Raw genomic sequence first — 23605 nt, 5'->3', positions numbered from 1 at the left:
TCAGGCTAACTTTGGTGCTGCACTAAGTGATTGGCCAACGTCGCTAACGGTTATGTGAGACACTGAGGTGATTATCAGAATAATCAAGAACACTATATACAAAAAGACACAGTAAATACTAAAAACTATATTTATAGTGACAACTGTAAAAACAATTAAGTCACAAACTTAAGCATGAAAACACACTGAGCTGATAAGGCTGAAGGCGAAGGTAACATTACTGTAGAGTTGACAAAGTAGACAAGTCTACGAACCTGATGTTCATAAAATGGATAAGTCAGACTACATTGTGCATGTAGAATACAACATGACTGCAATGGCCTTGCTGCTTGGAGCTCAGAAATATGGTATGCAAACAGATATTTATCATCAGTATAATGAGTAAAATTTTTTGTTCTCAAATATCTTCTTTCGTTCTACCCTTTCCTGTTTTTCTTTCTGCACAGAAGACCCTGTGTGGTCTTAGTTCAGAAAGTCTTCACTCTTCTCACTTTCCTTCTCACTGACCCTCTCATGTTAACAGCTTCTTAATAGCATCCACTTAGCGTGTCTTAAATGTCTGTCTTGAAACTCCACTGTGACTTTTTCTACCCTCCCACCTGCTGTCCCCTCAACTTTCCTCACTGCTGTTCCTTTCATCGAAAAGCTCCCTCAGTCTCAGCTCAGAATTGTTTTATAAAGTGAGCCTAGCAGTGTTCATATATAATATGTATTTAAATAATCTGTTTATAGAGGCGTACAGTATCATGACGATTTGCCTCCTTTCTCCTCTCTGCTTTCCCTTCAGCAGCTTCCTTTTGGGAGTCGGGGGGCTCGGAGAGGGGGAATATTGTAATCAGTGAAACAATCTAGAAGGAAGGGGTTATTTATAATGGTCAGATAGGGAGGAGATTTGAGGGTGAAGGGGGGGTCAGATATACTGTTTCAGGTGCTGGTGAGCCCATTGGTCTGTGAGAAAATTGACTTCCATAAAGAGAAAGATGGGGTTTCCTTTGCCTTTGGGGAATGCAATATATACCAACAGATAATGCCAAAACTGAGCCGCTTCCCAAATCTGTTGCTCCATCCTGTTTCCAGCTTCGACTAAAAGGTAAGAAACCTTATTCTTTTTTCTGCTTTTGGTTGTTTTCTCTTGTCAAAACACATCTGTGGTTCTAAAACAAACCAGTGCATGCGGACCTGTTGTTGAACAGTGCTGCTGTTGACTGAGGTGTTTTTGGATGTTAATATGGTTCATTTTGGGGGTGAAGCGGTCTGTGCTGCAGGTGTGAAGTGCAATGTGATGATGTGTGTTGGTGTGTATAGACTCTAGAGATGGAAAGTGATAGCTCCAGTGTTTATTGCTGAGTCATCCCAAGCTGTTAGATAGATTGAACGAGTCAGAGCTCTGATCTGGTATTTAACCTGACAGCTTTGTTTAAGAAAATTGTCTTCATGACTTCATGTGTGATTCGGTTATATTCACAAAATCTAAGAAAATACAAAAGGCAATAAATAAAAAAAGCAGAAAGCTCACTATGTTCCAATACAGTTATTTTATAAATACATACACATACACACAGTACACACATAACATTGTTAATAAAGTAAATATAGTTAGGATCTACATGTGAGCTCCTGGTCAAGGTATAACAGGACATTGTTATTTTTTGGCAGTTTCTCTCCACCACCAACCTTTCAATGTAATAAAATATCTTAGATGCATTTTGCATATGGAAAACATGCATATGTGTAAATAGATTTAAATTTGACTGATGACTGAAATTAACAGTAGATTATGTATTTGTTTGATACTTGCTAAACAACATTTAGGATGTCACAGAAATATATATTAATGTTTTGGATTATATTTAAGGCCTGGAGATGCCATCAAACTAAGATTTCCTGACTGTTGGGTCTGTAGCTGCGGTCAGGACAGGAACAACTAAGCTGGAGTGGTATCAGATATTGAGTAAAATGTTCATATGGTGATTTACAGATTTATTAGTCAATTTTCAATATGTTGTAATGAAAGTTTTTATGTGATTGCCAAAGATTTGTGAGAAGGTCAGAGGAGATTATCTCTGATTTCAGATCTGACCTGTTAAAAAGTGCTGTAGAAATTACAAATGTCATATGCTGATGATACTCTGCTTTACATTAATAATATTTTATTTTAATAAGTTTATGTTTCTCAGCAAAACCTGCTTATGGCTATTTCTATGTATTATGTATATTGTGTGTTGTGTGTGTAGCAATTGTGCATAAAAATTGTGAAAAAAGTCTTTTTGTAAAACAGTATCTGCTTGCTGCTGCAGTATCTATTCCCCGGCTTTGTTGTTGGTAATTTGGACAATGCACATACTGTATTTATTTTAATTTAAAGATACATACACTGGTTTTGTTACATTGAGTGTGAATATTCCATTTTTTATTGCTTATGTTTTTTTTAAATGCCATCATGGACTGAATTTCAAAAATGTCAGTTGGGGAATTGTGGAATTTAGAGGCTGTGAAAAACAACAACTGATGTTTGACTGATGTGTTTGTACATAGGGGTGTCCATAGTTGTTCTGCAGAATTTTGATCAGTGCCGATTTTTTATTTTTTTTTATTTTTTTGCAGTATCAGTTTGCTGAAGCCAGATCCATTTCTGATCCTTTTCTGATCCTTTTTTGTTTTTTATTCTTTAATAGTGTAGATCCACACAACATCTTAGAGAAATATTAGATCAGAAGAAAAACAGGATTGCAGTACCCTTTAAAAATATGTATATATATATATATATATATATATATATATTATATATTCACAAGTCTCTATCCCATTATTGTGACATCTTTGGCAATAGGGGAGAGCCTTTAATGCTTTGTACTTAGTTTGGATGCAGTGATTGTTGATCTAGATTATTCTACGCGGTCTCTATTTTCAGAGGAGATGGATATCGTCTCTATCATCATGTCAGAGATGTTTGTTACACCAGAGGAGGTATCAAATGTTTCCTGATAATCTTCCAGAAGACAGATCTTTCATGAGAAGGATGCCCAGGGGGGGACAACTGGACCCCAGATCCTTGTCTTAAATTTAGACTAGAGATTTTTCCTCAAGGCAAATCACTGATGCACCCAGTTGGTGTCATGTTTCCTTTAAGTGGATTTATTATTTCGGAAAGACTGAGCAGAAGTATTTCAGTCCTATTTCTCCTCAGCCTGATCTTGCCTCCACATTGTTACCTATGTTCACTGTACACCACACAGTTAATAACTTTCTGTGCTTGTAAATTACTTTTCTGAATAATAGCCAGAACGTTTGACAGCTATTATGTCTGTGTGCCTTAAACCTAACCCCTTCATTATTTCAAAATGGAAAATTATGTTTTTCTGCAGGTCTGAAGCCAAACAAACGCCAAGATGTCAGAGTGAGTCATTCATTCATGTATATTTCATTTTGGACCCATAAATTGAAGACAAACTTCAAAATGTCAAACTTTTGAAATTACTATATAATATCTAATTGGAAGAACCATATATTGTATGTAAAACATGACTCTCCATATAGAAGTGTTACAAGAATTGAGATTTGTTCAAATGCACATAAAGAAATCTCCCAGTTAGTGAGTCCTACAACAAAATCTTTCGGAAAATAATTCAAAAGAACAGAACAATTTTCTTTTTCATATTTCCAATAAACAGTAATTCATTTTCTAGAATGACAATTTTCTTTACATAGTGGTTAAGTTATAGTTTATTTTTTCTAAATCAGAGATTTGTTGTAACAAATTGTTTCCACAAACCCTTCAGGAAAAAAATGTCTTCGAGTCGCAAGCATCATCTGAAGGTAAAAAAATTCCTTTCATGTTTTACAGTGCATGAAGCAAACTGAGTAGTAAACTGAGTGGTAATTTGACTAAAGCGGTGACGAGAGATAACTTTTACTGCTCATTGTTCAATACAAATGTTCATTGTGCATCAGTATGTGATGTTATGTGACTGTTGTGTGGCAGAGCTTGATGCTGTCCATCGCCAAAGGTTTACTGGAGGAGGAAGAGAGGGAGCAAGAGGAGGAGAGGATTAGGTACATGGATGAGAACTGTCCCCCAGTGTCCATGCCTAGGAGTATGCAGGAGCTGCAGGTATGTCCTGTATTGCAGTTTGTAGTTCAATATTGATATTGACTGTTGTGACATATTACTGATGTATATGTGTGTGTGTGTGTGTGTGTTCAGGCACTGTGCAGAGAAATCCACCACAAGATCGATGTGACTGATGAAGAGAGATATGACCTGGAGATGAAAGTCAATAAATCCAACAAGGAGGTAGGACTTTTTAACGACTTAACCCCTCCACTGGGTCTGTTGACAGAAACTTGTGTTGTGCTCTAAAACATTGTTCAAATTCACATTATTTTAAAATCTAGTGGCAGTGTGTCATGTTGAATTTTGGGGAAATATCTAAACAATTCAAAATACTTATCATACTTCAAAATATCACCCTATAACCTTCTTCTACTCCCACCCCTAGGACACTGGACACTCATAGCTCCATTTCTAGATAAATTGACTCTTTCAGTGGCTTCTCTCATGTCACTGACATAATCTTAGGCTATGTTTAAAAATGACTAAAATTCATATAAAAACTTGTCCAGTCTAAAATGGTTGAGTGATATTTAGCATTTTTGATTGATTTTGCTAGGCCCTAGTATGTTAGAAATATCATTTCCCTGATGACATCCCATCAGAGGTTCAGTAAGCATACTGTTTGTTGTAAATCCAGAATTTTCCATTGTGGCTTCTGATTTCCAGATTGACGACCTAAAGATCAAAGTTCAAGACCTGATGGGAAAATTCAAGAAGCCCGTCCTGAAGAAAGTGCGTATGTCTGCTGACGCCATGCTGAAGGCTCTGCTGGGCTCCAAACATACAGTCAACCTGGATCTGAGGGCCAACCTGAAGCAGGTCAAGAAGGAGGTCAAAGAGGAGGTAAAGAAACAGAATCTTATTTTTTTTTAAAACTGGTTTGTAGGGACACATATTTTTTGACAGAAGCAGCTGGGTTAGCAGACCACCATATGAGGATCGAGTGGAGCTCTCTTAATGACGTCATCTCGTTGTCGTGTCCTCTTCTTCTGTTCTGACACCTAACTAGTGAATTGGGTCCATGAACCAACATGAAAACATCCATATTAGATTATTTGTTGAAATCCAAGGCTCTTGTAATGCCATACATCCTGGGCTCATTTTTGGGAATAAAATCTACATACTGTAGAGTGGAAGACATAATAGTTTTCATGCCGTTAACCAGCTCTGATTTTTGCTCGTCTTGGTTTTTCAGGATAAGGAACTGCGTGACGTTGGTGACTGGCGTAAAAACATTGAAGACAAATCTGGCATGGACGGGAGGAAGAAGATGTTTGAGGCCGAGGCTTAGATCAGTATTTTATCTGCCAAAAACTGCATTTGCTCTTAACAAACCCGCAGTATTTTTACTTCCTGTTTTTCATTGGTGGTTTAACCAAAAAGCCATTTAGATAGCACAAATTCACTTTTTAAATTACCTTGTAAGCTGTGGGAACAGCAGTTTTACTGACAAAATAAAGAGACCAGATCTGCTGAAGGAGCCATTTTGTCTTGCTTACTTGAAATTTCATTGGCTCTTTGTCTTCAGAACCAGGGCAATGCTAACTTAATTAGTTACTGTACTGCTCTGTCAACAACTCCAAAGCCTCCATACCACCATGTCACATACTTCACACATGTAGAAATAGAAAGAATAGAAGGTAAATTTACTACTACTATCAAATTGTTAAACAAAATACATGAGCTGTTTTAAATTTTAAAAATGTATTAGTAATTATCAAAAGTTACATGTCATCCCAGCCCTAATAAATTTAACTGAGATACAATGCAAATCGACGTCTATTTAGCTTGTAAGAATGTTAAAAGCAACACAAGCAACATAATTCAACATTGAGCTACAGACCGAGTCTTGTTTCTTGGTTGTTACTGTTTTATGATGTGTAAAGCCTCTGATGGTGTCAGACTAACCACATCTTAAAACTTAATGGAGACGTATTTTGAGACAGAGAGAAATATGATACCAAGGAATTTGCCCCCTTGATTTAACTCTGTTAAGTATATTTATTGTCTTACTGGTGACTTTTAGTGTCAGACATGTAAATTGAAGCACAGATCTCTTTCTTAGTGAGTTTTCCATTTCATCTGAAAACGGATCTGAGGTGAGTGAAGTCTTTTTAAAATGATGTATTGTCTTAATTTAAGTTTGTTTATGTGGTCTAGTGTATGCATATAAGTAAGTATATACGTGACAGATGGTTAATAACATGCTATAATGTGGTTGTAAGCAGATATGAGTGTGCAGAATGGTTTATTAAAGGCATATAAATAGGATATTTATTAGCACTTGTCCTATATATCAGTTTAAACCACATTTCAGGCATTATAGACTGTGTTAAACCTTACACCTTTAAAATAAACCATTGATGTGTTTTTGGCGTTTATCAAACTCATCAAGTTTACAAGTAGGTACAAACTGTAATCCAAATATGAAGAAAAGATTCACTCCTTTATCAAAATCTAGAAGTTTGGTAGCTACCCTCTATCACATCAACTCCAATGAGTGATGTAGGTCAAGTAAGCATAATGAACTATATACATTATCAAGCTCACAAAGTCATTTAGAAGAGCAAAAACATCTTTTGCCATCATTGAAAAAAACCTTCAGTGTTGTTCTTTGCTCTTCTTTCAATGAAAAAATTCTCTCAGATTTTGCTAGCATCATCTATGCTAACCTTTTTAGCAGCTGCCATTGTTGTTTTTTCAGTGACCAGTCTCACCTGGTGTTAGACCACACCTGTAGCTCATGCTGCATCTGCAATTAGTTCCTCATCGAATGGTCACTGGTCTGACCCACGGTGGTTTGGACACATAGCTTGATTCTTGCATGATCTCTTGGCTTCATTTTCTCCAGAGCTCACCTCCCTCCCAAGGTTAGTCTACAGTTACTTTTATAGAGCTACAAAACACACCAAACACAGACCCTCCAGGAATTCGCAATGTTGTGATTTGCAACTTCAACTTCAGTGAATCTCAGGTATTCATGGTATTGCAATTTTAACCAATCACTGCGATTTTTCCGCAACTTTGACCAATCATTGGCTTGAGCTGATGTCACTGAAGTCGGCAAACTGCCTTCCGCTTCACTTCCGTGAACAAAACTGTGATAGGGAAGAGCCTAGCACCGAATCCCCATCTGACAGCCGCATTTCTTCCACGGCAGTGCACTGGGTCCGCTTGGAAAGGCTCCACCTCCTCCAGCTTTAAATTTTAAAACATGACGATTCTGCCCTCCAGATTTTTAAGATGATGTTACTACTTCATACATTCAGCTGTTAATACTCCTGTACTTTTACCTAAGTGAAATCTTGAATGTTTATTTTTACACAGCAATATTGCTGCTAAGTACTTCTTCCACCATTGATATCCTCACAGAAAAAAACTTTCTCACATTCTCCTTGGAGTGTGACTTTTGAGATCACAGCCAATGCCCAAAAGCTTCTTCTTGTGCTATTATTAATGCCTCCATGTCTCCTAGAAATATGTTTATATGCAACTAATATGTTTTTATATTTACCTTCAAGAGCATGGAACATGTACAAAGTCGATGACAGAAAGATGTTGGTCAATTACTATTATTACTGATCAAAAAATTGCAAGTGACAACTTTGCTAACAGCCAAACATCAAGTGCAACAACACAAGACATAGCAGCCGGCTAATATTACTCACTAGTCCGACAACAAGAAGCCCAGTTCGGCATCTGTCCAGATCTCACCAACGACTAAAAGTCAAATTTACTCTTGTGACTTTTGACATTTTGTTTGGTCACACTCTTCTTCTCCATCAACATTCTTTTTGGCCTCTTCCCCATTAGCTATGTTTATAGAAGCTCCTGGATCCGGTTATATTGCCTTCTCAGTTGGCTCTGGTTCTGTACCGTTCTCCTAACCCCCCCAACAGTCCAAAGCTCCACAGATCCTCAAGTGCTCTGAGCACTCAGTCCAGGCAGTAATGTTATATAACTTGCATTAGCTACAGAGTTGCACGATACCCATGGTACCCACGGTACCCCACAGTGCCAAATCATAACGGTTCCTACTATACTAGAAATTCTACACAATGGTACTACCATGGATTACTATACTACCGGTGCCAGTTCTCACTGCATGCTACTCCCTTGTAAACAAACCCACAATGCAACTACTGCAACCGAACTACATTGGCTACATTGGCTTGCCTGTTACTGGTGATGTCCAGGGATATGATAGGCTGATTGGCTGTCATGCCCAGACGCACGCACGGCTTACAGTCACAAACATGAGACAACATACTCACCATGGTAGAAGCACCAGGCCCGAGCGGCGAGTCTGCCGCGGCGTCATCGTCAGTGGAAACACTAATTTTGCTCAGAAAACCAAACTCGTGGTTTCAAACTTGTTTCAGTCTAATTTTTACTTCACCAGTATTATGTTTATCATGCACCAAACAACATTATAAGTAATTAATAAGTATTTATAACTTGTACAAATACATTGCAGTTCATAAAAATAATAATAATAATAAAAGGCTGCAGTATCGTGATAATATCCGGAACCATGATACTTTATCTGGTATAGTATCGTGGTTACTCATTTAGGTATTGTGACAACTCTAATTAGCTAACAGCAACTACAATTAGCAGCAGGTTAATTTGATGTCCATCAGCATACTAATCACATAGAGTTGATGTGGAGTAGCCAGAGTAAAGACCAGTAAACATCCATAAAATATGACTTCCTTTCCCGAATCTTTACAAATGTGGCAGTATTTCTCCTGTTCATGCTGGATATTAAGAGACTTCCTCTTAAAGCAATTTACATGCAGTCTTTGGTATTTTGGTGCATAATGGTCACAGTAAACATGGTTAAGTAGAAAAGAAAAAAATATATACATGATGAAATACAGAAAATGAAAAATGTGCAGTTACTCCGATGAATATATACAGTGTGCTAAAATGGAAAAAAAGAAAAGAAAGAAAACCAGGCAGCATTGCGTCTCTCACAAAATGTGCTGTTGCATATAAACAGTATTTCCAGAAGACACGGTTGGATTAATGATGACAAATTGATGTTTTTGAATGTACACAAAATTAATAATCATACTGAGACAACAGGAAATTCAAAAAACTAAATATCAGTTGTATGAGTCTGTTGTGATCAAACAATATTCTAAAAACATTGTTTTAATGTGAATATGGCACTAAGAACTAACAGATTTTGAAAAGCTTGAATAAAATATTGGATCTGGTGGAAACAGTCCATCAGTGAAGAGCTCTAAATTTGAACTAGAAAAATATAAATAAATATTGTGGAAAGATTGTAATTTTCTGTAAATCGATATACCTATAAATCATTTTAGTTCACATGAAAAGTTTATTAGTCTTCGCTGTATCTATCATCAGTGTAGTGACACAGATTTCATCCAGAAGCATGTCAGTGTGTTTTCCTACCATATCAAATCTATAAATGATTTCTATGTATTTCTAAATATTAACAGTTGATTACTAAATGCCTCTGTGGGTTAATCACTTTCCTGCATTCTGTATTCTCAGTGGCAGAAGATAATACAAATAACAATCTTAAAGGGTGGGTTATTTATAATGAGGCGAGCCGAGGAAGGGGGCAGATGACACTGTACTGTATTTCATGACCTTGCCAGCTCATTGGTTTGACCAGTAATCCACTTCCATAAAGAGAAAGTGGAGGATTTAGAGGGCTATCACAGATTGCAATATATACCTTCTTAACACTTCGCCTGACCGGGACTCAGTCTGTATCTCTGTGACTCAAGCTGACACCTCTGCTCGGTTAAAGTAAGAACTCTTTCTCTGCTTGTTGATTTTGTTTTTGTAGATGAAGTCTAAAAGCATGGAATATTCAGGTTGTTTACATGCACATTCTTTGCATGGCAGCAGTTGTAGGTACTTTGTCTTGTCGGTACGGTTGCTAGGAACTTCTGTTTTGTTTGTTCGTAAATAAATGATTGTTAGAGGAAGGTTATAGAAAAAGTTGAAATCTTTGGTGCCTTTTGAACTTTTGCAGAATATCTGACATTTACTCACATGGTCATGCGACATTGTGGCGTGTGACAGGATGGTTGGCGTTCAACCAAGGTGTCAGTTTGATCAGTTTGTAGCGACAGTTCAAGTTTTTTTTGATGGTTTGGGGAGTTATTTATTAGGAATGAAGTGTTTTAGCAATTTACGCACTTTGTGGTTGATGTTTAATTGGTATTAGATTACTTTAATAATGTTGCATAAGGTTCAATTGTACAGAAAATGTGTTTCCTGTCAAGTTTCTTTAATTATGACAACTTACTCTTGTAGTTTTAAAAAATTTATAAGGTTAAGGTGTTAGCAACGCTTGAACATGTCTTCCATCTGCTGCGGTAGCAAACTGGTGATCTACAATCTGGTGACGTGGCACACTGAAAGCCAACACCACTACAAGGTTTTAACTTGTAAATCGATCCCTCAGTGTTTATCCTCCTGTCAGCACCAAGGGGTTCGGAGGAGAACCTGGTGTAATCTGTTGCGGCTGCCAACTTCAGTCTCTGTGTTCACTTTACACTTCACTCTAATCCCCACACACCAAATTTAGCCTGTATTCATCCCCTACATTTAAATGTTAAAGCAGCATTAAAGGTTTATTTCCTCTTTTACTAAACACGATTCCAACAATTGATGCACTTTTATGTCAGGATTTGTTTCAGTTGTGTGGATGCTTTTGTAGAAGTTTTTTATTTAAGCAACAGTGACGTTTATTGAGCTTTCACGACAGATTTTCAGTTTTTTGGCCCTTTTTTGGTTTTCAGTAATTTTGCGGACCTGAAAAAGAAGATTTTTTTTAAGATATACTTTTAGTTGCATCTTTTTGCATTGGATTTAGATGCTCTTGTACCTTCTTGTCTGTATTTCTGTCAGTGTGAAGCAGATGAACAGTACATGCATCTGAGGTCAGCCCAACAACGAGTTATTTTTGCGCTATGCTCTAACATCTTGTCCGTCCGAGGGATGGTCTGTGGTGTTGGGTTACTATGAACCATTCCACCCCCCCTCCAGAGACAATCTACCTATAACATACACACACACTTACTTAAGAGAAGAATCAGGGCCCAAATTTAACCATGAAGATATAATTCCATCTCCAGAGCAACATGCTGTTATGTCCTCAGAGTTTCAAGTTTCCTAAAATATATTGACACCCCTGGAGATACCCCGTTGCCTATTATTGGTTTACAGATGACAGCCATTTGTTCCTGGGCCAGCTATGTGTTTAAGGATGCCTACAGTGGTTGTTAGACGTCTTTTCTTTCAAGACGTACCCGCTGTCATCTTTTTTTCTCCATAATGAAGATGTTAGGAACAGCTGTGGCTCCAGGAATAGAGTCTTAATCCGCTGCTCTATCACAGCTCTTAAACAAACAGCTGCAGGCAGCAACTATCTGGCCTCCGAGTAACTCTGGAAGTGGCCTCAAAGTCCTCCAGCTGGGTACTTAAAGGCTCATTTACCCAGTCTACTAGTATCTATAGTACATTTACATTTAGTACTATGCTTAAATTTTGCACTTTACTTGAGTATTTCCATTTTATTCTACTTTACAGTTCCACTACATTTGACATTATTGTACTTTTTACTTTGTACTTTTTTTGTATAGTTACTTGGTGCAAGTTTATATTTAAAAACATATAATACATATATTAATTAAAATCCATTAGAGATTAAATTAGTGGTTATTAACCTCGTCTTGTGACCACTGAAAAACTGTCGAGTTCTGTTTAGGATGTTAACCACTGGACGAAACATGATGTATATGAAGATGATGAAACCTGTTCCACCCCAAGCAGCGACAGTAAAATTATGCACTGATGTATCCGTATTAATGGTTCTCTATGTAACGTTCAGAAACACCAAAGGTGTCATCATTCTTGGCATCAGCCACAGCCAGTAAACCCCAACTTAACTTTGGTTAGTCAGTTTTGCCAGTAGAAAGTAATGGCTAATTATGCCTTTGCTTTGTATTGTTACATCATTTATTCTTGTCTAAATACATAACTTAGTATCATGGATCACTTCAGCTCGTGAAGTTATTTGGCTTTAAATAACTGATAGTAGTACACATAGTACAAATACTATTCTGCTAGTGATAGCATAAGCTAGTAATTTGTGTGCTTTAGCAAGGAAGCTAACATTAAAGGTCAGCAAAACCACAATATCACAATATATTTTATATGCTTTGCAGTAAAGTTTGCTTTGACTTTGGACTTGGTGTTTTAGTGGGTGCCAGTTGTTGATATTAGCAGATCCCATTAGCAAGCTACCATTAACTAGTGTTGGACACTGTTGACGCATAGGCCATGCATATTCAATGCATAGACTGTTAGGCAACAGACAATATCGTTGGAGGTCTCAATTTTTAAGTTACCTTATAACCTATTCACAAATTAGCAATAATACATGAGGGTGTGAAATGCTCCAGAATCTTATGTGGCACATTTAACGATCTAATGTCACAGGAGGCAGTTTACTTAAGAACAAGTACTTTCACTTTGTACATTCAGCTACTTACTTATACTTACTTAGTACTAGAATTTGAATGCAGGACCTGCATGGACTTGTCAATGCTTATTTACATTGTTGTATAGATCGTATACTTTTACTTCTGGGACATGTTTTCTGTCACTGGCAGATGCTAATCTGCTAGGCTATTTTTACCTCCATCACAATGCGATGGTGGTGGATGGAATTTCCTTTGTGTTGCTCAACCCAATACAAAGGTACATTTGTGTCTCCACATTACACTTGTGTGCCTGTGAGTGTCTAACTGTGATGTGGACAGAGTATCTTTGCTCTCAGGAAACAAGCTGAATTGATTTCTTTGTTAAACATATTCAAAGCTGACTACTGGTATGAGGACAGGGCTGTGTGTAAATGAGACACAGTGGTTGTACCTCTTAAACTACTTTCATACTACTACAAATAAATGAATCAAAATCAAAATCCAAAGAAAGTTGCAACAAGATAAAATGTAAGCAGCAGTAGTAGAAGTAGAAATACAATTTAGTCACATTAGCTTGTTAGCATTCTAAAAATGCTAAATTTAGCATGTGAACTTAGCATGTTGTCATGCTAATTTCAACTTGCTAGAATATTTCATGATAACATTAAGCATATTAGCATGCATGCATGCAAGCATGTTATGTTAGCGTTGGACTCAAAGTACTGCTGAGCCTGACAGGCCTCCAGGCAGTTAGCGTCATATCATGAAGTTTTGGACATATGTAGATTTTAACCTAGTAATAACATGTTACACTAAAATGCTAAAATTTGACATTTAATATGAAGTATTCAACTTGCTAAAATGCCAATTGCATGGAACATTTAGGTGTAGCTGTATGTATGTCTGTGTATGATAAGAACTGCATGCTACCATGCTACTATTAGGATGTTAGCATTAGCCTTTAGTTTTTCCTGTCATGAAGTGAAATGTTGGACAGTTATCATTTTTGACCTGTTGGTGGCGCTAAAAGAACAGCCAGAGGATCCCCAAAGTCATCATGACTTTCATGGCAATCTATCCAATAGCTGAGATATTTATCTGCATCACAGTGTTGGACCACTATCCCCAGAGCCATGCTGCTAAAAATAGCTGTCTGGTCCTTTAAGGCATTAACACAGCCTGGGTTACAAAGTTCCGTTCCAAGAAATTTCATGGAAATAACATGATGTCTTAAGATAGAATTAGCATGAGCCAAACATGAAATGTGAGACAGATGAGTATCTACAGCAGCAAGGAATTAGGAGGAGATGTGACCTCAAACATGAACTAGTTTGACACAGAAACAGAACAGTTGAAAATAAAGATGTGGAGTTTTACCTTTTCACATGTAGCTTTTTGTAAAACAATATGAGCTACTCCAAGTAGAGGGACAGACGTTAGACAAAGACTATCAAGAATTTCCAGATATTTGTATTTTCTCACTCAGCAGAAAAGCGCCCTAAAATTCAATGTGTCTGTTAGACTGACGTCACATGTGAAAGTGTCTCAAATCACAATTAAAATGTCAGATTCACTTGGTCCTCCAAAGTTTACAGGCTTGTTACGCCCAAACCCCACTGGGCCCGTCCACGGTCCGTTTTATGAGCCATTCCAACCTAGTCAATGTATCAAACCCCAGATGGGTCCCAGAAGCACCTCTACGCTCTGCTACGCCTGAATTACACGTCTGCTCTATTTTTGACACTTGACGCAAGCAGCACACGTCAATTTACACAGAGGCACAGAAAAAGCAAAGAGAATCCGGTGGATTTTCAAAATGAAATACCTTGTGCAAACTGTAAAAAAAGACAAAAGCGAAACTAATAAACCTTGTGCAAACTGTAAAAAAAGACAAAAGCGAAACTAATAAACTATGTAACATATTTACACATGTAGAAGTATATCTAGAAGCACATACACCGGTAAAATTGCCAAATATGAGCAAGTTAACAAAGTCTGGCGGCTAAGCGCTCGCTTCTGAAATGCTGGTCGCATGCAGGACGGACGACAACCACGGTGCGTACGCAATGTGCCAGAGACGTGTGCAGTGGGGTTTCAGTGTTCGTGGGGAAGCCTCTTGTTGTTGCTGGTCAGAAAGAAAATTTTTCCTTCCTCATTAATGTTAGTTTTGTTAGGTTAGGTTTGTGTGTGTCACAGAGTTGGCATAAAATGCTCCAGAAACACACGTTTTAACACACATCAAATGGTACAGATGTGATTTTAATGCAGTCTTTTATGTTTTTCTACCAGATACCACCAGGATCCTGCAGCCAAGATGGGTGACGAGTAAGTAAACAGTTTGAAATGTATCAATATGCTGATTGTTGTTCTGTTTGTGAGAAAGCATACACAGTTTTCATTACTTAAGAACAAATTTCAACATTTGCTGAAAATTTAGAGCAGATCATGGAATTTTTTAAAGGATAAAATATTATTTTGGAAATGTTATATCATCTTAGTATCTGCAGCACTGAACTGAACATGAAATATCTGCATGTATCCCAAAATCATTGTTTTGCTGACAGTAGTGATAATATCTGCTAACTAGAAATTATATGTAGTAAGGTGGGGCTGCAACAAATGATTTGCTGCTTTAATGATTATCATTTTTGAATAATCTGTCCGACATTCAAGGAAATGTTCATCTTTGTTACCGAAAGCCCACAGATGTGTTGTTTGGTCCACAACCCCAAAGATATTTGGTTAACTGTCATTTGGGAATAAAGAAAATGTTTTAGAAGCTGAAATCAGAGAATTTTGGAATGATTTATGTTTTGTGTTTTCCTCTGCAGGCATAAACTCTCTGCGAGGCGTAAGCATACTCTGAAGGTAAGGAATAGGCACATTTTTACTCTCTATGAAGAGATGCTGCTTTGTAGCTGAAATGTTGCATGATGATGTCGTTCACAGAGTAGTATGCTGGTGGTGGCGAATAATTTGTTGGAGGCTGAAGCAAACGTGAAGGCTGGAGAGAGGGAGAAGTTCCTGGCAGAGAAACATCCTCCTCTGGAGCTGCCCCGCTCCAAGGAGGAGCTTGAGGTGAGACAGAAACAAGACCAACTGTCCCAGGTCAATCTGGAATAAACTGCTGTCTGGGTTATTTTTGTGTGTTGGAGTCAGCTTTATATGATGAGTTCATATACAGCATATAACATTCATACTGGTATGAAGTTACTTAGATCAAATTTGTCTGCTTTAGTTTTGTCAAGTTGTTGAATCACTTTGCAGTTTCGACAACTTGACAAAACTCTAAAATATTGTTTTCTTTTCAGGAACTTTGCCAGAAACTCCATGAGCAGATTGACATCAGTGAAGACGAGAGATACAGCTTAGAGTTCAAACTGAACATGGTCCTCCGTGAGGTGAGATACTTTTCCAGGCCTGTTCACTATGCTGATGTAAGAAACAACAAACACTATGCTGTTTGTAAGCCATAAACGGAGAAAATGCAATATATGAATGCATATTCATCCTGAGATAACGGGATAATCTTGTCACGATCTTTAGATAACAAGATTTTGTTTTCCTCATGTTAACCTTTACTGCTCAGCTGCTGGTCGAGCAGCACAGGGAATGATGGAGATGTTGTCCCGACTTTAGGGTTAACCCCCTTTCACTTCCCACAGCAGTGACATGACACACAGGAGTCTCAGTGTTGACTTTGAGACACAGGAGCCTTTTATTTAGTCGTGTACTGCCACATACACTGTGCATTTCTTTCTAACTAAACTCCTACCGCTAACCTGCTCTGTTACTCAAGCTTAGGGCTTCCATAGATTTGACCTGTAATAAAAGTTGTAATTGTTCCTTCTGTCCTGAATCGTCCTTAAGGTCAGAGACCTCAACATAAAGATTGTGGATCTGAGAGGAAAGTTCAAGAGACCCCGTCTGAAGAAAGTGCGTATGTCTGCTGATGCCATGCTGAAAGCTCTTCTGGGCTCCAAGCACACGGTCAACATGGACCTGAGAGCCAACCTGAAGCAGGTCAAGAAGGAGGTCAAAGAGGAGGTGAGCTGATATATGATTCATTTTGGATACTTCCATTATTACACTTTTACCTTTTACATTAGTAAACTTTTATGTAGTACACATCATAGTCAGATTGAGGATATTGTCTCAATTCGAGTATGGCTGTTCACTTTCTTTGCACTTACCCGTAACTATAATGACAAAGTTTTACTGACTTTTCTTCTTTTTCGCTGAAGTTTAACCAGGTAGAGCATTAGCGCCAACATTTGACTGTCAAAATATAAATATAAATCATATGTAAAACTTACATTTGTACTGTATATTGCAGATGTGTCTGGTACATAACCAAAATGGCAACCACTGACCATTGAGGAATATCCAGCAATTCGCACCTAACTTTTTGACTGTTATGAGTGCACAGTACATGACTGTTTTTGATACCAAAAGTATTAATGTTTGATACACAGAGCTACCCCCACGTTAGTCAAACTTATTTGAAAGAGAAAAAAGGTGAACAGTAAAATTCAATGTACTGTAGTTGTGTAAACTCAACTTTTCCTAATCAAGTATGAAGATGTTTCTGTTTCAGTTTCACCACCGAATAAGCTGGTTTAGACAATCTGGATAGAACAGTGGTTTGATTACAACCTGACTGTTCAACTTGAGAAAAGTTGCCGTGACCCCAGATCAGAGCAATTACTTCAATAGTTCATTAGTAAAATCAGAACCCCTAGAGGCAATGACCAAACTAATGACCAATTTGTAATAAACTGGATTTATCCTTGGCAATATTAGTGGCCCTGTTCATTTGACCATCCTGTTTCACAGTTTTATGACTACTGACTAAAGAATAGGGCTTTTGTGATGTGGTGCAAAATATTTTTATATGCTGTTGCTTCTCTACATATTTTTAATATTCATCATTTGTTTTTTTTATGTGAACTGAATGAAATATTGTCTGTGTTCACAGGACAAGCAGCTGCGCGATGTTGGTGACTGGCGTAAGAACATTGAAGACAAGTCTGATAGGAAGAAGATGTTTGATAGTTAAATGTGATCTATCATTGATTGTTGGACCTTTCAGAACAGAATTCAGGTCTAATCGACGTCATTGTAACTTAAGAGTTTTATTTCAAACTGCTGCATACCCACTGTAAACCTGCCTTTACCTTATTTGATAAGACATCAGACAGACTGTTGTGAAAGTTATACTGATAAACAGCATGAAGAAGTGTTTTTAAGTTTATAGTGTGGTCTAGTAGGTGATGAATGGACTCGATCTTTTCAGTTGCTTCACAGGATTTTAAAAGCGATGATAGATGTACAAACATATAAACATTATATGAAAAATATTCATCCATTATCCTTGTATGCTTGCTTCAAAACCTCATATAACCCCCAATACCCCAAATCATTAATTGAATTACATAGTTTTTATTTTCCAAATGAAGGAAATCTGTAACGTGAGCTGAGGTAGATATAGCAGAGTTTGGGTAGGTTTTGGACATCTTACTTTGAAACAAAACTCTTCAGTTGAATATTAACTGTCATCTGCTTTGCCTGTATTGACACTGTATTGTGATATATTTGCACCCTATGTACCAATGTCAGTGCATTCAAACCTGCTTTTCTTGTGAGCAGGCTGACTTATGCTTCTGCATTAAAATACTGCTGCACCTGCAATATAACATCTTCAAGTTTACACTGTAGGTGTCTGTGTTTTCTCTTCAGACATGCAGACAGCTGCACTGTAGCTGATACATTTTTTAGAGCAAACTTTTAATCTTATCTGTTGACTGATCTGGTTGTTTTGAAATATAATTTTTAAAATAAACAATCTTACTCTGACTGCGACAATTGTTTACTTTCATGTGAGGCGCAGTAGCCAATGCGTTGCGTTAGCTTGGTAGCTAACGGTCAGTAATGGATAAAATAAAGAAAAAACAACTGCCACATTGCTAGGAAAATGTACTCTATTGCAGAAGTATGATTTAGCCTACTGTCTGTACTAAACATCATGTTATCTTTTCTAAACTGTTCAGAAATGTGATGTACTTGTCTTGTTGCTGTTATATTAAATACAAAAGCTTGATGTTCATCTTGTTCATAGTCTTGTTGAATTTGTAAATTGTCCAGAACACTCAAGTTCATTCTCAAATGCTGTAAATTTCTATATCTTAATGTTAAACTGTATGTGTTCAGTGAAATAGAGAACAGGACTAGAGGATTGGACAGTAGTTTACGTTAGCATTACGCTTGAAGTGAGAAAATGACTTTTAGCAGGTGGAAGACATTTAAACCTGTTAGGAAGATGTGTGTGTGTGGTGTGTGATGGACTTTTTAAAGGTTAATATACTTCAGGTTACACTCATGGGTTACAAACTGTAATGAACTGAACTGACCTAGCTAACGTTACTGGTAAACGCTAGCATAAACAACAGACAGTGCTATCTAAAACAGAAATTTTGGTGCCAATGTTTATTAAAACTTGGTAACTTTTTATAAATATAAAGACCTGTTAAGTATTAATTTAACCTTAACAGAAATACAAATTTTAAGTTTATTTTGTTTTTTACAGTTCTTAAAAATTGTATGTCGTTCATTTGAAGAAATAACCATAATATTTCATTTGTCTGCTGGTTTATACAGCAATTCGCTTTTTTTTCTTGAATTGATTCAAGCCTTCTTGTTCAACATTACAAATAATGTTGTCCTTTTTCCAGTTGGAGCAGATAAGGTGAGTTATTGAGTCATATTTCATTGATTGTGGATCTTAAAGTCAAGTTTCTTTCAAAATAAGTGCTTTATTTCCTCTTCTTCCTTTGCAGATTAAGTTAAATGTCACGTGGTGTGATTTGCAGAGGTAGGTTCATTCGGACTCCTGTTGCTGGCAGATAAACCCTGTCTTCCTGATCATATGCTGACATTGGGCCATAAATCTGAAACCCTTCTTGTGGTTTGACAGCCAGTAAAATAAAAAGGCAATAAAACAAGCATAACAATGCTGTAGTTATTTATGTATAGGCAGCAGGGGTTGTTGGTTTCAGTTTCAGCTGCTGTCTCAGAGGTGCAGTTGATCCCAGCTCCAGAAGTAAAAATGTTATGTTGACCCGTCACAGAACAAAACCAGGATTACATGGTCATGGTGGCCGCAGGAAATAAAAGGTTTTAAAGCCTTTTTAAATTACGTGGCTTCTGCACTGAACCTCCCTCACCTGTAAGCTCCCTATCTGGTTTCATCCTGTGAGATTAGGCTGAGCAAACAGTCATACATCATATATATGGTGGTGTCTGAAGAATATGAAGCAGGCTTGTCAGACATTTAGTCTAGAGGCTTGTTTTTCCTGACCCCTCATATTCCAAACATACAATGTTACAGCACTTGAGTCCCATAATAATCCTGATCACGTCAGCCTCTGATCGGCACTGACAGTTAACTTTGACAAAAAAAAAAGCAGCTCTACTTTATGGATGCACCTGGTGGGTATAATATCGTTGATGAGATGTTGATAATGTGCACGGCTTACTTTACTCATTCTGTACATCTCTCTAACCTTTGCACCAACACTTGTCAGCCTCAACAATGTCTTGTGTTTGGCATCTCATTCCTCAGAGTTACTGCAGGTTATATTTGACCTCTGCTGACGGCTGTATCATATCCTCAGATAACAGCTGCTTCTTCACTTAGACTTAGACACCGTCCAGAATTAGAAATGAGTGAACAGAGCAGGAGACCCACAACAGTTTGCATTTTACATGTGTCCATGGTGCTACTGGAATATCAATAACACTGTGGAAGAATCTCACAAAAGCATCAATTGCTGAATGAAATGATCTGCTAATGTTCTCTTTTCAGGAGGGAAGTAAAGTGTTATCCCTGTCCTGCTCAGAGCTGTGAACATGAGTCTTCAGGACCTACAGGTAAGAAACAGCTGGCAGGTTTAAGGTCATGTTAGGTTCTCACACACAAATAAACAAAAAGCCATCACCATCTTTGTTGCTCAGTTGAAGAACTACAAAAGTGAACTGAGAGTGTCTTGTGGGCAAATAGACCATATCAGATTATCAAGAAAGCGTCTGATCCCTGCTTGTATCCCACTTCTACATTGTAGTGGTCAATAACAAGCTGATAGCTTGTCACAGATGCGTCTGTGTCAGCCTATAAGAAAATAGAAACAGTGTCTCTATTACATAGTTGGTCCACCAAAGAATATTAACAAGTTTATTTTAACTTTAAAATGTCAAGCTCTGGGCTGGTTGGTAGTGTAGTGTGTTGTGCAGGCCGTGTGCTGAGGCTACAGTCCTCGCTGCAGTTGGCACCGGTTTGAATCCTGCATCGGACGGCCCTTTACTGCGTGTCTGCGTGTCTGCGGGATGCGTTATCTTCTATTATAGTAAATCTGGATGGTACCGCCATCATGAAAGATGTTAAGAAACAGCTGTGTAGGCTGTGGAAAAGGGATTCTCCTGATCTGCACTTTGCCATTCAAATATTTAGGTTTAGAGTCATGATTGCAGTAAACCATTCATTTTACCTCTGTATACTATCTTGCTGTCACATTTTAGCTCTTAACCAATCAGGGACATATGTGCATGTGTACAAAAACGTGACGATGTAACAGGCTGATATTGAAGAAAATATTGCAGGTAATGCAAAAGGTGTTTTAAATTTTCTTCCAGAAATCTCAGAGTTTATGTTCATTTGAAAATTTTGTAGTATTTTGATGGTATGATATGTTTTTAAATCAATTTATATCAGAGTATCCACCACATCCAACCTGCAGGTTTCTGCTCCAGTCAAACAATGCAGCATTTCACTGATTAGTTCTTCCTCCCTAAATAAAGGTTGTTAATCAGTGAAGTCATCTTCTCTCAATGTCACATCTTTTAGTACTTCTCAATTAAACAAGATGTTGCACCAAGTGTTAAAGCGTTACATTACAGTTTTGGATTAAACTTTTAATTACAGTCAAATGTGAGAAATACTCGTTTGACGTTGTGTTCACTGTTAGACCACAAACATTTTATTACATTTGTTTCCATGTCAACGTTCATTCATTTTCAAGACTTTCAGTTTGAAATACAGTATGCGTGACTTGGAGTTGTTCATGCCTGAGACGTTTAGGTGTCATAAACTTAGCTCAGCTCAGGAGCTGAAGGTCATGTTCATGTTGTGTTTACATTTCAGTGTATAATGTATATCCTCCCTTTCCAGTCGCCTTGCTGTCCCTTGGCTGACTCGACTGACCTTATGAAAGCCAACCTGATGTGGCGGATGAAGAAGGTTAAAAATGAGGTGAGCCTCCTTTGTTGAAGATGGAAACCGACACTGGACTCATGCTGGGAGACTCTTGATACCCTGCTGAGTGAATTTTCTCGTCCAATCCAAGTATCATGTTTGTTTGCTGACGGGTATTAAGAGGACGCTGGTGTCAAGTATTATAGCATATATATATATATATATATATATATATCCATTGGTTTTATTTTCTCTCATTTTTTTGTGTTTTACATAAATAACCAACAATACTAAAAATGTATCAACAAGCAGCAGCTGTCATGGCTCAATCAGTCACTGTTCAAAGTCATTGTCAGCTGCAGGTCCTTAAATGGCCACTAGATGCTGCCCCAAACAATGTGACAACAACTTTACCTTTTAGATTTGATTCTCATAAGATAAGTTCAACTTTTCTAATGTTGTCGAATATTATTTTTTTTGTCATACATATATACAAATCAGATATTTTGACATCAATACGGAAAAGCTCTGTGGTTAGTGTTAGCATTGCAGGTGACTGTAAAGTAAATGAATAGATGCTATGGATGTATCTCTCATAAGTCTCTCATAAGTCTAGATAATGTTTAAAAACAAGCTGGTACATGTTGAGTGGTGAGTTGAATCAGCCCATTCGAAAATTTAAGTAGAAACAAAATTCCAAATGAATGATTACCAGCTAATTGTATTTTAAAAAAAATAGTTACTGAAGCTTTTGTTTTTTTATATGAGGAGTTTTGTTTACTTAAAACACATCTGCCATATTGTTATAAATATATTCTCACTGCAAAAACCTTTGTGACAGACCAACCCTGCGGGGTAGGGACCCATACGCTTCATCCACGCCACAATTAAAACCAGATGGTGGATGGATCGAAACAAACTTCTATTACTCCATCAGGAGTATGAATCAAACCCTATGTAAACATACACATCTAGTTATAAATGCTTTCACATAGTGAGGAAAGGCCACACGCTTATTTCGCATTTCTCAACTTCTGACTTGCCGTACAGAACATTCCTGAGGCTCGAGTTGTAGGTCGGACATCTTGGTAGAAAGCACCTTCCCGTCTCCCTGACAGAACCCTAAACCTGACCCCCAGCATCACCCTCCACTGCTACATTCCCAGCATGACTTCATCATCTCCGCTGTCTGCGCCTCACTCTTACTTGTCACCGCCTTTACCCCTCAGCCTTCGGTCCTATAGTCTGACCTGCTAAATGCTTATATCTCCGCCGAAACGCTGTGATCACTGCTAAAGTAGGAGATTAATTACTCCAGTGCTTTTGTGAATGTGGACAGTTTTAGCTTTGCTGCTTTTTCATGTTTCATGGATCTCTGCAACTATTTCAGTCACGGACAGTAAGTATCAGTTCCCTTAAAACAGCATTTTTAAATTTGCCCTGGTACTTAATCCAAAGACTTCTCGATTTATGAGACCTCTGTAAGGACTAAAGGAACAAATAAAATAAACTGACTTTTTCTGACGTTAACGGTACGCCAATCCCTGCTGTAGTTACTTGTTTATGTGAAGCAATAACGTAACTTAGTTAAATGTTGGTTCAATGGAAGATGATGAGGCTGTGTGGAACACGAAAACAACTATTGTTCATTTTAGACTAGAGCAAATGAGAAATAAATCATATTTATGAATAGTGGGTACATACGAGATGCAGTATTGGGGGGAAAAAATAAAGTTTGAATATAATGTTAGGCAGTGGGAAGAACTG

General features: G+C 37.6%; 2 protein-coding genes and 1 long non-coding RNA gene across 3 annotated transcripts; all 3 read left to right on the top strand.

Annotated features, from left to right (window-relative positions):
- Positions 1 to 949: 949 nt before the first annotated feature.
- On the top strand, positions 950 to 5646 carry LOC104930617 (troponin I, fast skeletal muscle). The gene is made up of 7 exons (XM_010745454.3): positions 950 to 1090; positions 3366 to 3397; positions 3780 to 3816; positions 3983 to 4111; positions 4205 to 4294; positions 4781 to 4957; positions 5310 to 5646. The coding sequence occupies exons 2-7, from the start codon at positions 3390 to 3392 to the stop codon at positions 5403 to 5405; spliced, it is 537 nt and encodes a 178-aa protein (XP_010743756.1). The 5' UTR covers positions 950 to 1090; positions 3366 to 3389; the 3' UTR covers positions 5406 to 5646.
- Positions 5647 to 9810: 4164 nt separating this feature from the next.
- Positions 9811 to 18467, top strand: LOC104930618 (troponin I, fast skeletal muscle). Its single transcript, XM_010745455.3, has 7 exons — positions 9811 to 9904; positions 14881 to 14916; positions 15423 to 15459; positions 15541 to 15669; positions 15903 to 15992; positions 16462 to 16638; positions 17570 to 18467. The coding sequence occupies exons 2-7, from the start codon at positions 14906 to 14908 to the stop codon at positions 17648 to 17650; spliced, it is 525 nt and encodes a 174-aa protein (XP_010743757.1). The 5' UTR covers positions 9811 to 9904; positions 14881 to 14905; the 3' UTR covers positions 17651 to 18467.
- A 770-nt stretch (positions 18468 to 19237) lies between these two features.
- On the top strand, positions 19238 to 21897 carry LOC113744176 (uncharacterized). Its single transcript, XR_003461322.1, has 4 exons — positions 19238 to 19336; positions 19428 to 19462; positions 20456 to 20520; positions 21815 to 21897. It is a non-coding gene; the product is annotated as an uncharacterized LOC113744176 (long non-coding RNA).
- The last annotated feature ends 1708 nt before the right edge of the window (positions 21898 to 23605 follow it).

The sequence above is a fragment of the Larimichthys crocea genome, chromosome XXI (assembly GCF_000972845.2).
Source record: "Larimichthys crocea isolate SSNF chromosome XXI, L_crocea_2.0, whole genome shotgun sequence".
Classification (NCBI taxonomy): Eukaryota; Metazoa; Chordata; class Actinopteri; family Sciaenidae; genus Larimichthys; species Larimichthys crocea.
This window is presented reverse-complemented; position numbering and strand designations above follow the sequence as displayed.

Bases quoted from the DNA above. Each gene is read 5' to 3' on its own strand.
- LOC104930617 (XM_010745454.3), top strand. The intron at 3,817-3,982 runs GTAAAAAAATTC...GTTGTGTGGCAG, and splicing joins GTCGCAAGCATCATCTGAAG to AGCTTGATGCTGTCCATCGC. The intron at 4,958-5,309 runs GTAAAGAAACAG...TTGGTTTTTCAG, and splicing joins AGAAGGAGGTCAAAGAGGAG to GATAAGGAACTGCGTGACGT.
- LOC104930618 (XM_010745455.3), top strand. The intron at 15,460-15,540 runs GTAAGGAATAGG...TGTCGTTCACAG, and splicing joins GGCGTAAGCATACTCTGAAG to AGTAGTATGCTGGTGGTGGC. The intron at 16,639-17,569 runs GTGAGCTGATAT...CTGTGTTCACAG, and splicing joins AGAAGGAGGTCAAAGAGGAG to GACAAGCAGCTGCGCGATGT.